Source organism: Camelus dromedarius, chromosome 23, assembly GCF_036321535.1.
Source record: "Camelus dromedarius isolate mCamDro1 chromosome 23, mCamDro1.pat, whole genome shotgun sequence".
NCBI lineage: Eukaryota > Metazoa > Chordata > Mammalia > Artiodactyla > Camelidae > Camelus > Camelus dromedarius.
This window is the reverse complement of record NC_087458.1, coordinates 7,993,133-8,007,854: the sequence shown is the minus strand read 5'-3', so window position 1 is coordinate 8,007,854 and position 14,722 is coordinate 7,993,133. Positions and strand designations below refer to the sequence as shown.

The window sequence follows — 14,722 nt, the reverse complement described above, 5'->3', positions numbered from 1 at the left end:
TCTGCACCTTTTCTGATCTGCCCCACCCAGATGGATATTTTTTAGGGAAGGGTGACAAGAAATAAAGACGTTCTCTCCTGCTTTAATTTACATCCTGCTACCTGTGGCTGCTTCCCAAGTGTGATTCCCACCCCTTACCTCTACTGTCCCTCAGCCCTGCTCCTCCTGCTCATAAGACCCCAGTAAGCTCCAGTGTGAGCAGAGGCGGGAAGGTGTGAGGCATGCCATTCCATAAAGGCCTGCCTATAACGGGCGGGGAGGTTGCAGATCTCTGACATAAAATAAACCACTGTAAGGGTTGTATGGAATTTACAAAGCTGGGAACAAACCAGGTTTGTGTTACTAGATTTTTAGTTCATGGTTTGATGATTCCCCTTACAGGTGAGCTGTCTAGATGTTGCTGTGGACCCAGAGGAAGAGGGGTGAAGGCAAGAACAATGCCCCTACTGTGGCCGAGACAGGCAGCCACAGGGCTGAGAAACTGTTTCCTCCCTGCCTACACTTTTCCCTAATTCTTCCACCTTTGCCCAAAACTACAAGAAATCCTCTTGGAACATTCACTTTATAGTGACCTATGTGACAAATAAGGTTTCATACTGACTAAATAAAAATAATACATTAAAAACCTAGAGTACCTGAAGCATTAATTTCCACTAAAAAGTATTGATAATAACATATATTTAAATTGCAGGGTCCCCTAGGGTATTTAAAGTGCTTTAATTTGCAGCAATTGCCTCAATGATGTTTGTAACTGCATATAGAAGTCTGATTGTTATTTATTAGCTGGATTTAAACTAGAGGTTTCTTAGATTTAAATAGCCTTTTTTTTTTTAAGCTAAAAAGGTCAAAACACTCTTCTTCCTCCTTCCTTCTAAGAACCTTGAGGAGAGATACACTGTCCATGATCAGTCTATAGGATACAACGAGGTTTAACAGCAAATAGTTTTCAAAGTCTGATCAGAACAGAGTCCCCTCAAAGCCCACCTACCACAGGTTCCTGTCCGTGTGGACAGGCCGTATCTACATCCCTATCCATGCGTGAAGACAGACTGTAGATAAGACTAACACTGACCATGCAAAGAGTCACAGTGGTTGAAGGAGACTGAGGTCCTGCAACCATCCCACACTGGCAGGAAAACTTCCGACAGCTGCCCAGCCACAGGACCAGCCAGCTGCCTCTGCTCCACCACCACAGCTGCTGCGAGTCCCTGAACTCCTGGGAGCTCTCTCCATCTAAGGAAACTCTGACCACTGTAAACCTATTTACAGCCTGGCCTCATTTATTCTCACTCTCTGAGGCTACACAGAACAATTTAAACTGCTCTTCCAAATAACATTTGAATAAAGTTACCATAACAATTTACTGAGCATTTGCTATGTTCCACACACCACACTAAACCAGTGTTAATCCTCCGAGCAACCCTATGAGGTTGCTATTATTATTCCCATTTTACGGCTAAGAAATCTGATACTCAGATAGGCAGAGAGGCAGTTAAGTAATTTGCCCAAACTCACACAGCTTGAGATTCAAACTCCAAACCACCCTCTCAAACCCCATTCTCTATCTCTGCCCAAACTATGGTCCCCTAGTGCCTTCTCTCCAGGGACTTGCCTCAGTCCTTTCAACTTTCCATGACTCAGTCGAGACCCCCACTTCTCCTTACTCCCTTTTGCACTCAACTCTCTGGATTCCCTCCTCTTCTCCTCAGTCCCTTCGCTCCCTGCCTTCCTGTGTTCTCAGTACTCCCACCTCCAGAAACTCTTCCCGGACCCTCTGCTACCTAGGAGTCTATGCATGGTTCTCTTACCCTCCTCACCCACACTCAGATCTCTGAGACTATAGACCACTCTCTGGAAGACTAGAGACTTCTCACCAGCTCCTACAATAAGATTTTATTTTCAGAATAAATGGATCAATTATGTGGTTCTGTCAGACTTCAAGACTTCTGGATCAATTAGATCAATAAGATTCAGCATAAAGGTAGTATGCTGTGAGGCCTGATAGGTATAGGAAAATCAAGACACCAGAAGATTCATTAATTCAGCCAAACTGACGCCACAGAGGCTTTATCACTGGCTCAAAGCTCTCCCTGAGGGCCATACGCCAACATTCCCTGGCCTGCCCTCAATGCCTCCAACCCACCTGATAATAAGCACCAGCGGCATTGGCATCGCCATACGTAGAAAACTGATTGTAGCTGTAGTCGTCCCCAGGCTTCGGCATCCAAGGGGCCCCACTTGAGCCTGCTGCCATCTTGAATTCTAGCGGGGCATTGGCTGCATCGTCCTGGAAGGCCGGCTCTGGTTCCGTGCCTGGAGGCAGCTCTTCGGGAACGGTGGGAATGGGGTAAGGGTATGGCTCAACTCCAGGCGGTTCGGCCTTCTCAGGGAGGGAGAAAAAGTTCTCAGGGGCTACTTCCTCATCGCTGTCGTCCTCCTCCTGCGTGATCTGCTTCGTCACCTGCAGGGCAGCACTCTTGGCGGCAGCCTTGATGGCAGAGGGCGACGGGGTGGTGGTTGTGGTGCCCACAACAGGGGCCAGAGAAGAGGGCTTGGTCTTAGAAGCCTGTCTGGAGGGCTTAGTGTCAGAGGAGCCATCCGAGGGTTTCCGGGAGAAGGCATGGGGCAGGAGCAACCTGTTAGTCTCTTTCACAGTCAGGTTTTTAGGTTGGGGAAGCAAGGCAGACAAACCAGTCCCCTCACTGGATCCCTGGCAAGACACATTTGGGTAAGGAGGGAAGAAAGATGACAAGTGAGATGTTATGATGCACACAACTGATACTAAGAACAAGCATTACTGGTAAGTGCTCTAGCCTAAAATCTTACCAGCCCTGTTTCCATCTTACCTCCACCCACTAAGATCATCCAAACCGGGCTTGACTCCTCCTACCTCCGGCTCTGCTGCTGTCCACTTCTCCCAACCCTCCACTGTCTGCTTCTCTCACAGTAAGATGTCATCCCATTTTCCTCAACCATCTCAACCCAGCTTCTCTGCCCTCTGCCACACAGCCTTCTCTGACTCTGTCTTTTGCAAATAGGATGTATTCAGTAAATACATCATCCTTCTTCCCCAAAAGCCCAGGGCTCTCTCTAGCTGATTGCTCAACCTCTCTCTATATCTAGAAGGTTCCTCCTAACATGGGAACTCTCTGCTTCCTTTGGATTGACACTCAAAGCCAAGAGCAAGGCTCTGTTAAAAAAAGACATTCATACATACCGCCAAAAGTCCCCTTTCCAAGGAAAACCCTACAGATGTGGGATATTCAGTTTGTTTATGCCAGAGTCAAGCATTTAACTTATCAATTTGTAAGCTAATTGGCTCAACCCATCTAGAGTTCCTCAGCCCATCCAGAGTTCCTATTACTCCTAAGAATCTCTCAGTTTCTGCTTTCTGTATGCTACAGGGTCAGCCGGGCCTAACTGTAGGGTTAAGGGAGGTATCAGTTTGAAAAGGGGGAATGGAATAAGGTCACTGTGTCACTGACCTGGAGTACTCAAGTACTTCAGTCCTCTCAGCCAAGAAATGCCCAGAATGAATAAAATAAGACTTTTGAGTCAAGCAGGCCAAGCAGAACCATTCATCCAGAAAATGGGCCTTGCCTGATGTCTGTGTTCACAGATTTGGGTCATTCCAGCCTAGTAGACCCCAGAGGCTTAGGTTCATAAAAACTAGACTGAGGTGCCAGGTGGAGCAGGCTACCTTTTAAGTATTCGATTTCTCAGATGACATCTGGGATCATGGCTACATCCCTTTGCAGTGCTGGGTCCACATTCTGCCTTAATAGCTTAGAGTTTCTCTCTCCACTCATCTCTTCCTACCATCTGGAAGACTGCTCTTTACTCCTGGGGTGCCTTCTGAGCCAGTGTCCTCCCATCTCTTTAGTTGCCAGTCCACCTCCACCAGGAAGCCATTCTGACAACAGGAGAACGACTGGCCTCAATCAGCCTCAGCATGTCAGTTTCTTCCATGAGTCCTCCCTCATCACACACTACAAATACGGACACAAATCACTCTCACCAGCTATCTTTCTAACTTCCACATGACTGCGCCCTTCGAAGACCCCCCAGCAGTGGAAGTGACACATTAACAGAGTCAGGCAAAGGGGCAACTTCAGCAGCACATACCTGAATCATGAGACAACCATCTCATAAAGGCAGAACCACTTCTGCTCTTCTTGAGACATATAATCAACTGAGGCCAGAGTGTATAAGTCACCGAGTGTGGAACAGAACAGGAAGAAACTCCTGGGAGCCAGAATAAAGGCACTGGGGCAAGGGGAAACAGCAAACAGTAGCGAGACCGTCTGATACTGTCTGTTTGAGGACGTCTGGTCTTGGTTACAGAGCAGCAGCCAAATGCAGCAGGTAAAAGCTTGGATTCCACAGTCAGACTGCCTCAGTGTGAAGCCCAGCTCTGCCCCTACTAGCTGTCTGGCCTTGGGCAAGTTCCTCAAGCTCTCATTTTCCTCATATGCAACATAGGGATGATAAAAACACTACGACTTAGGCACTACTAAGAGGATTAAATCAGTTAAACATTAGTATAGCACTTAGAACAGTGCCCAGTAAATGCTATTTAGATGTTTCTTTCCCAGGTTAAAAATGAGACAAAGAGAAGATGGATAATTTTAAAATTCAGATTTTCCCTAACCTCATTTTGATCAATCCATTTATTCTACGCTTCCTAAATGATCCTTTTACCTGAAATGTAATGGATCAAATTGAGTTCCAATTCATCTCCCTACCACGCCTGTCCCCTAGGAGAGGCAACACCAGCACGCTGAAGCCAGGGAACAGTGAGGAGAGGGTAGAGAAGCAGAAGGCCTGATGTTATCAGGAAAACAAAACGACACCCAAATGGCCAGGCCTCAAATCACTGCATTTGCTCCAAGCCTGATTTGGGAACGGCCGGGCATTGTAAATCCCATCTTTCAGGAGGCAATATGGGAAGAGAAGAAACGGCTTCTACTATGTCACAAAGCTTACCTGAAGGACAGTTTTCTTCTTTGTGGGTTCATCTTCCTCGGAATCTGACTACGAGAAAAAGAAACGGAATAATGCCTCACTGTTTAAGGACAGTGGGGGAAGCACTCATATTAAAAGAAGCACAAATGAAGGACTGGACAACAGCGGCTATCATCTTGTCTGTTCCCCACCTGAAGAGGTGCACCGCGCCAGGACCTGCCAAACAGCAGACCTTCCCTCCTGCTCTCAAACAGTGTCAGAAAATGAGGTATGCGCTGACCTCCCCCAGTCACTCATCCTCATACCCCCAGACCTGTTGCATAGCCTTCTTGGCATCAATTTCTAGTCCTTTAAATTAAGACTATTTCCTCCCATTCAGTCTTCGGTGAGGGGAAGAAAAAAAAAAAGGCTATATCCATTCTTCTTCCTATAAATCTGTCCACTAGAAGATGAATGGGATTTGGCCCACAATCTCACCCAATCTGAGCTTCACTTCTAAAACCACTTATATAGACTACATAACCACAGGGCTGGGGAGCTCCGGTGGGATTAAGTGGTGTGTTAACTACTCTTCTATGAGGCATTAAAGGTCAAAGCCATTGGAGAAATCCATTCCCTCTCCAAGTATGATCTATTGTCTGCCAGACAGAGTTGTTCGTGTCCAGGAAGAAAGCAAGCAAATGATGACTATGAGAATTTCAGGCAAGACAGGAGGTCACCTGTTACCCTCTGACTCAAAAAGACTGTTTCTAATACAGCTTTCACACTGAAAAATACCTAAACTTTCAGCTCAATACCAGTTCCTCAGCACCTTCAACCATCAGAAAGATGCAAGGCATATTTTATTTTTAAAAATTAATATCCAAACCAAGAACCTTAGAAGTTTTCTGTTTGTTCTCAGGACCCTGGTTTTGGGCATCTGTAAATAAAGGTGATTAGGGAGGAATCTAAGACCCTATTCATCTCCCAGATTCTAAAGAACTCAAATCCTCTGCCCGTCTTTCTCAACTGAACCTCGTATCTCACAAGTCCCTTTTTGGATTCATCTGCTACAAGGACCTTTTTGACGACCATTACTCAGAACCTACTCTATGCAAGACACCACCAGGCACTGCAGACAGCTACCTAACCGGTGACCTATGGCTGGATCCTGGGTACTAGGATGATACTGATCCATTCAGCCCACAGGGCATCAGGCAGGGCTTGGAGCAGGCAGAGTCCTGGCTCACTGGTTTCCACAGGCCCAGTCTGTACCATTTCTCCAGTGTGCTTCAAAGATTGTGTGTGCCATGACATGAAAAAAGTCCCTGCCTTCAAGAAACTTACAGTCCAGTGAGAAGAATGACAAGTTCCCAAACAACTGTAGCAAAGGCAGTTAAAAGATACGGGCAACAAGTGTGGTTCAAACATCCCCTGAAAGAACTGGCTGGTCCCCCATTTGTGCTTTTTCATGTAAGCCCCCCCCATCAATCCCTGACCCCGTACCTGGATCACTGCCACCAATCACTCTCCTGTCAGACCATACTCCATTCTTCCTGACTCAAAACTCCTGAAGTCTTCCTGATGACTTTCAGCTTGCTCTTTTTCATTCTGTGTCCCTACATTACTCATTTGTTTGGGGAGGCATCATACTTACACTGATGCATTTGTGCTTGCTCTGTAAACGTGCCATTTTTCATGTGTGTTTTCTTGCCTTTACTCCCACAGTAAAGGCCCTACCTTACAGTTCTATGTTACCTCACGGTAGTCAGCACACAAAGATTTTAATTAGTAACTGCTGCCAAATGTAGTATAAAAAAAAAAAAACCTGTAAGAGAAATGTCTTGGTACTTAAACATGGGGGATTAGAGAAGGGGCAGGAAGGAAAGGACAGGCATCTGCTGAGTACCTACTACGTGTCAGGTAATTTACTCACATTTTTTCATTCAATCCTGACAGTAAAATTTCAAGGGAGGCATTATTACCTCAATTTTACAGGTAAGGAAAGTAAGGCTCGGAGAGGTTAAATAATGGCTAGTAAATGGCAAAACCAGGACTTGAATCTGTTCAGCCTCTCAAGCTTTTGCAGCGACACCACGCTGAGCTGTCCGTGTACGTCCAGGTCGAGATCCGTGCTGACCAGATCCCACTAGATCCCACATGCTACAGCTGAGAGCACAAGCCACAAAATCAGAAATACACGTTTGAGTCTCAGCTTTGCCACTTATTGGCTGGGGGATCCCCAATGAGCCATTTAACTCCCCAAGCCTCAGTTGGAAATAGTACTTAGCCATGTCACAGCGATGTTCTAAAGACTGCATGAGCTACTACCCATGAAAATACATATAAACTAAAAATTTTAACAGAGTTCCAGGATTATTATTCTCTCTGGCCTGCCAAGATGTCAAACTCAACCAAAGAAAAAGCCTTACGCTCCAAACACTCCAGCATTCTCGATCTTTTCTCTCTGTTCCATGCTCCCGCTGCCTCAGGGGCTAGTGACCATCTTCCTTATCTTCTGACCATGTAGACCCTTCTCCTTCCCAGCAGACGACACAGAACCACCTCACTACGGGATGTACGGGGTTTTCACAAAGTCCCCCACTACGTGTAAACTTTAACATCTTAGGCAATACGTCCAATGGAAACGATCTAAATATAAAATGTTATCAAGTTTAAGACTATTACATTTATAAAACTGTACAAGCCTATTTTTATTTTTCAGATCCTGTGACAAACAAAAAGTGGCTACTCTGCAAGTGTAGGCAAACTGTCCTACAGCTAATAGAATTGATGGCCAGATCAGCTGGGGAAAGAAAATTCAATTTTTCTTTAAATGTCAGATTGTTTCCATTACACTTGTCAACCTAAATTTAAAGTTTAAAAGCATGCACACACACACACAGCTGTACAAAGACTTCAGGAACACATTATTTCTGGATTGAGAGGACTGCTACGGTTACTCACAATCACCCTTCTCTCTTTGAACATCTTATACTAATCTACTGAACCCTGTCTCACGATGGGCACCAAATATGACAGACTCCCTAAAACAGAACACTAAGACCCTCAAAAAATGTGCTGAGACCCTAAACCCTTGTTAAGTCATGACTATTCATCTTTGAGGGATGGGCAGAAATAAACCTTTACCTCTTAAGGCTGACAAACAGAGTTCCAAGACATTCAGTAATCTACCCAGGGTCGCAGAGGAAGTCTAGGGCATTGGGAGGGTGGAGAAATAGAATGAGAACAACCTCCTGCCCCTTGAACTAACTTCAGCCATCTAAAAAAAGTTGGAATATGGAACTCAGCAGTTCACTGTGAAAAAGAAAAGCGGTTTAGATGCCACTCAAAGCACTTATGGGCATGTGGGGACCTGAATGAAAACTAACAGAAATCAAAAGGAAATCTCAGCAAGGAATTATCTAAGTACCTCACAAAAGAAAATAAATTTCAGTTTAGAGTACCAAAAAGCAGGAGATGAGTAATCCAAATGCTAAAAGATGTGCCTGTATCTTCTAGTTATGGGCCAGGGGAGGGGAGATGCAGCTGTCCTGGGGCATTTGAAAGAAAATCAATCAATTCAGTTTCCATCAAAAATCAGCTGGAGGCGATGGGCTCAGCCTTAGCACAGTATTTAATTTAGACACATGGAGAACTTCCTTGATGGTGAGAGGTACAGGAGCAGATTGCATGTTTTTCCCTTTATCATGGTAAAATATATAAACATAAAATCGACCACTTTAACCATTTAAGTGTACAATTCAGTGGCATTAAGTACATTCGCAATATTGTATAACCATCACCACTATTTCCAGAACTTTTTCATCATCCCAAACAGAAACTTTGTACCTATTAAACAATAATTCCCCCTTCCCCTGCCCCCAGTCCCACCCCATAACCTCTACTCTACTTTCTATCTCTGAATCTACCTGTTCTAGGTACCTCATATAAATGGAATTATACAATATGTATCCTTTTGTGTCTAGCTGATTTTACTCAGCATGTCTGCAAAGCCCATCCATGTTGTAGCATGTATCAGAATTACATTCCTTTTAAAGGCTAAGTAATATTCCATTGTATGTATATACCACACTTTATCCATTCATCTGATGGACACTTGGGTTGTTGCCACCTTTTGGCTACTGCGTGTGAGCAGCACTGCTATGAACACCGATGTACAAGTATCTGAGTCCCTGTTTTCAATTCTTTTCACCTAGGAGTGAAACTGCTGCATCATACATGGTAATTCTAATTAATTTTGCGGGGATCTGCCAAACTGTTTTCCACAGGAGTATATTAAATGGACACTGTGGAGTCAACTCCTAGAGAGTGCTGAAGACCAGCAAACGGTGATCTGAGTGGGTCTGTGCCATGAGACCCAAAAAGAAGGGTGATGCTAGAGATTCGGGGGCACCCAGGGCTGGAAGAGGTATGCTGGGCCAGAACAGGCATTTTGGGGTTTGGGAGGCACAAACTGGTTGTATCTTTTAAGAAGAAAGTACTGTATTTCTTCTTGGCCTCACAAGAGCCCAAGCCTCAATGGCCACCACTGTCCTCTCTGTTCCTGCTGCCAAGAGTGACAAGACACACACACCCCGAGACTGCTGAGCAAGAACGGAAACAGACATTTTCCATTAAGCCAAGCCCAGTGGGATCTGCTAATCTATCAGAGCCTCATTCCCCATGGCAGCCTCCCTCTTATCTTCCCATGCTCTGGTTCTGACAGACTCCTGCTCCAAAAAGCAATCACTAGTTGCCAGGGCCAGGAGCCAAGAAGGAAATCAGGGCCCAAGAACAGACCTCTCCCCTCACCACCCCCACCCCACGCCTCCCAAACTCGAACCACTACCACACTCCTCTCTGCTATTTTCCCTATTAGCTAGAGTCATCAACTTTTTTTTACTCTTTGGTCTCAAATATCTTCTTACATCTGCGCTTCAGCTAGGACATCACTTTCTCTCCCACTTTTGCACTGCTCATTGTATCGCTTTCGTATTTCTGGTCGCCCAAGGCTCTTCTATCTTTTCGGTAGACACTATGATAGAAGAGAACAGAACACACCTGGGTGCAAATACGACTTCTGCTCCTCCCAAACTGTGTGATTTTAAGCACCTGTTTTCTAAACTCTACTTCCTGACCTGTAAACTAGGGGTAATACTCAGCTTACAGAGTCACTGAAGTGCCCAGCAGTGTCAGATCCCAAGCACGTGCCCCACAGACATCAGCGCGTATCTTTCCTTTCTGTCAAGGGCTAAATCTTAGCTACACTCACCACAGTCAACTCTTAATTACTTGGCTAACAGAAATGACCAAAATTAGTGAAATCTCAATCTCATAGCTTCAAATTTTCCACACCTGGGAAAACAACCTGAAAGTATAGGGAATATTAACCCAGATAACCCTAAAATGTCTATTCATGTTGGAATGCACACTGTATGATCGAAAACTTAGAGTAAACTTATTCTAGTTTTGTTGTTTTTGTATCCTAATTTTACAAGTCTAAATCTCTTAAGCCTGCAAAATCAATTAACCAATATTTGGAGGTAGCCTGGGTCAGAAAAAGAAAAGTAAAAAGGGAAAAGGAGAGGATGATTATTCATTTTATGGCTCATTCCTAATTCTTCATGAGTCAAAAGCTGACTGAACTTGACTTTGCAATACACCTGGAGAGAGAATCTGGTATTAGCCTGTCCCCTGACTGCAGCTGATTGATGGGCTCACCCAGGTCAAACCAAATGTATTCTGTCCCCTGGGAAAACATCAAGCGGGACTCAGATTATGGTTCAATCTGGGCCAATCACTAAAAGAAAGGAAATAAAACCAAGAAGGTACAGGTGGCCATCTTTCACCTGCAGCCAAGGTTAAGAAGTGGAAACCAGTCTGCAAAGAATGAATTGAATGTGCAAAGAGAAGCTGTGTGGGTCCCCAACAGATCTCCAGATCCTGATTCCAGGCCCTACCCAAGGTACCTCAGTATATTTATGATGTGTTTCCATTTAAGCTAACTTGAAGTGGTTTCTGATACTTGTAACCAATTAAATCTAACTACTCTCCAATCTGCTCTGTCTCTGTACTCCCTAAATGAATGGCACCACTACCGTCCCAGCTGCCTAAGCCGAAAGGCAGGGGTCAGCCTTGAATCCTCTCCTTCACAACATCCAATCAGTTCCCATCTTGACACTTCTACCTCCTAAACAGACCTAGAGCCTACAGCTCTCTCCATCCCCTGCTACTCCTTTAGCCAGGCTGCCATTATCTCTCACACTGTCTCTGCCAGTCTTGCTCCCTCCATGTCTTTTGCCACCCTGTGATCAAAGAATTCCTGTGATCAGAGAATTCTTGCTCAGACATTAAGGGCTCTTCACTACCCCAGAATTACGTACAAAGGCCTTGGCATGGTATCCAAGGCCCATTATCATCTGGCCTCAGCATCTTTCTCTAACCTCATCGCTCACCACTCCCCTAGCCCCACTGGTGCACTCCAGCCACTGTGCCTTATTACCTAAGGTTCATCCAAAGCACTGTCATTCTCTCTCACCTCTGGGCTTCTGTACATTCCATTCCCTCTGCCTAATGTGCTCCTCTCCACCGGCCCTTTCTCTGGCTACCTCCTCCTCAACTCCCATGTCTCTGTTAGACATCATCTTGTCCCGGAAGCCTCCCCAACCTCTGGACTGGCTTAGTGCCCTCTTGGAGTGCTCCCATGGCTCTTCCCTGACCTGACCTAAAATCTATTTCCTTCTCTGTTGGTCTCCCCCAGTAGATCACAAGCTCCTTTTGTGACAGGGTCTATCCTGTTCACTGCTGTACTCTTAGCTCCTGGCACAGAGAAACAGCTCAATATTGAATGAATGAATGAATGAATGAAGAGTTCAGAGTTAATTACCTTTACTTTAGCACCAGACCCTAAAGGGAAACTACTTAAGGAAACCTAATTCACTCCTTCAAACATTTACTGAGAGCCCAATAAGCATAAGACACAGAGCTTAGAACCATGAGGCCGTAGACCCACAACTATTTCAAAGGCAAAAGTCACCCTCACCTAATCATCTTGAACTCTTGTGGGCTACCTTTCCCAGGAATTTTATGTTCAGAGAACAAAAATACCAACTTGAACAGAAAAAAAGTGAGACACTGAACTAGCTAAGGGCTAGAATTTGGCTTTATTTTACTTACCCATGTCACTGTTCACCTCAGGAATTTAGAGAATTATACTTACAAAGAACGGATAGTTACAAGTCCTCTGAGTTTTCCACCACTTCAGTCAGCCTAAATGGAGGATTCTCCAGCCTCTACCAGCATAAATGACTCAGACCTAGAAATGAGCCTTTCCACTGTCACCGCGGAGGGAGGCAGGCTGGCTCAAAGTGCCATCTTCCCCCACGTATCACAATTAGGCCAAGAGAAAGTTTGGGGAGAAGATTATGAAAAGAGAATACAAACAAACAAAAAAACCTATTTTCCTTTCTTATTCAGGGACTTTCTTTTGTCCCAGGTTAAATCAAGGCCAAAGTAAGCTTCAACGGAGCAACAGGTTTTGGGGGGAACCTAGACTTAGAAATGACAGGCTCGGGAGAAAGAAGTGGGTAATGATATGGAAAAAAGTTTGGAACAAGGTAGTAAGGGAGACTCTGGAATTTTCTTCCATGAAGAATATTCATTTGAGTTCATTCACTCAGAAAATATTTAGGTAGTATTCAGTATGTGCAGGCATTGTTCTACCCACTAAGGATATAGCAGCGAATAAAACACACAATAAGGCCTGCCTTCATGGAGCTTGTACACTAGCAGAAGGAGAAAGACAAATAAAATATATAGTATGTTAGATAGTGGTAAAGCATTTTAGATGGTGGTGCCCTGGAGGAAAATAAAGAAGCAGGGTGAGGAGGAGTGGGTGATAGGAAGTTGCAATTTAAATAGGTCAGATAGGAAGTCCTCACTAAGAATCTGTCTTTTAAGCCAAGATTTCAAAGAGGTGAGGGAGAGAACATTAGGACATCTGTGAGATAGGACCAGCAAGCACAAAGAACAGAAATAGCCCCAGGCAGAGTCAGAAGTCTGAAGAAAAGCAAAGGCAGGAATTAGTATCTCCCAGAGGATAACCAAAGGTGAGCCAGGGATTGACCAATTAACCTTTCAGAAGAGAATGGAAAGAACTCCAGATAACTCTAAAAGATTACCTGCCCCTAGGCTGTCTCCTTTATTTCCAAAGCACTCACTCCAGGAGAGGCCTTCAATTTTTCTGCTCCACCATTCACAAAACAACAGAAGCTTGGTTGCCTCTTCTAGGACCCAAGAGTCCTAAATGTCCTAGGCTTGACAAATACCTAAACAGTGAAACTGAGGCAGAGGCCTGGAGTTCAGATAGACCCAACTCTTAATCTTCACTCTGCTCTTTACCAGATAAGATCTTACACGCTGGACACCTGTTTCTTGTCCATAAAAGTTAAAATGATTTCTCCCAGAGTTCTGTAATAATCAAAGGGCCAATGCCCGGCAAATTATCTCTGTTCAATAAATACTCAATTTCTTCCCTAACTCCCCTCAAAAACAGAATCCAGAATTCCTATCCTTGGTTCAGACCCTGATGCTTTTTAAGTTCAGAGGCAAAGGAAAAGGTTAGTCCTGATGTTCAGCAAGGGTTCAAGAATCCTGTCTCCTGTTACCTCTTCAGGTGCCAGATTTTCTGCTGTTCTCAGTAGAAGGGGAGGTGGGGACTGGTCTGCAGTGAAGATGCAACGAGGGAGAGTGGAACCAGTGTCCCTAGGCCTGGGCCTGTCAGTGCCAGGTGATGATATATGGCCCTTCTGCAGGCAAGTCTTGCTTGGGGAAACCCGCATGGACAAAATATCTTAACTCCCCAAAGTTGACAAACTTCAGTTCAATTAATCACACTGTACCAGGGACCCAGTGCTCTGGAATCAATGGATGCATTTATAGGAGGGAGTCCTGGAATCTCTACGTCTCTCCTATGGCTGAGCCCATGCCCAAACCCAGTGGAAAATTTGGGGGTGTCCTCCCTGGATACTCACATCCCCCTTATGCAGCTCCGGCGCCGCAATCTTCACCGGCTCTGTCCTCTTCTTTGGCTTGGGAAGCCCCAAGGGGGGCCCGGCACCGCCGATAGGGGGGGGCAGACTGAGGCCAGGGCCTCGGGGCGAGGGCAGCCCCAATCCCAGTCCCTCCCCAACTCCCGCCGCTTCAGCCGGGCTCACGCCTGGAGGTGGGGGGAAACCTCCCAGGCCGAAGGGCAAGGGGGGAGGAGGCTGGAGCCGGGGGTCTCCCGTGGGTGGGGGCAGCAATAGCGGTGGAGGGAAGGTTGGGGCCAGCATCTGGGGGGGCGGAGGCAGCAAGGCCGGACCCTTGGGTGCAGGGAGAGACGCGAACAAGCCCCCTAAAGTGGGCCCAGGTGTAGGGGCCGCCGCCTCCTCCTCCTCCGGCTCCGGCTCAGCCTCATCCGGCTCACTCTCATCGCTGCTGGCGTAAGCAACCAGCGACATGGCGCCTCCCGCCTTTGGGGCGCCCTTGCCGGCAGACGAGGCCTACTTGAGACCGGGGATGCCCAGAGGCCTAGTGGGCCCCGCCACTCGGCGGGGCAGGGAACCAAAAAGCCCGCCTTCTCCGTACTCTAGGGCTAGCCGCGGCAGAAGCCCATGCCCACAGTTGAGTTCCCCGAATAAGGCTTCCCTCTTCACTTAAGCTCCTAGTCCCGGGCAACTACACACAGCTAATGGCCGCCGAGTCACTCCGCCTCCTCTTCGCCTCACCAACACAA

At 46.0% G+C, this 14,722-nt stretch overlaps 2 protein-coding genes across 2 annotated transcripts in view; one reads left to right on the top strand and one right to left on the bottom strand.

The window, feature by feature from the left end:
• SH2D2A (SH2 domain containing 2A) overlaps positions 1-444 on the top strand; it is a 20,949-nt gene extending 20,505 nt beyond the window's left edge. Inside the window, exon 10 of the transcript XR_010377495.1 lies at positions 382-444. The gene's annotated coding sequence lies outside the window, so the exon portion shown is untranslated. The remainder of the gene's footprint in view (positions 1-381) is intronic.
• Positions 1-14,722, bottom strand: part of PRCC (proline rich mitotic checkpoint control factor) — a 21,023-nt gene extending 6,301 nt beyond the window's left edge. The window contains exons 1-3 of the mRNA XM_010999438.3: positions 13,980-14,722; positions 4,987-5,034; positions 2,144-2,710 (exon numbers count right to left, since the gene is read on the bottom strand). Coding sequence (XP_010997740.2) covers positions 2,144-2,710; positions 4,987-5,034; positions 13,980-14,447 — 1,083 coding nt within the window. The 5' untranslated portion in view covers positions 14,448-14,722. The remainder of the gene's footprint in view (positions 1-2,143; positions 2,711-4,986; positions 5,035-13,979) is intronic.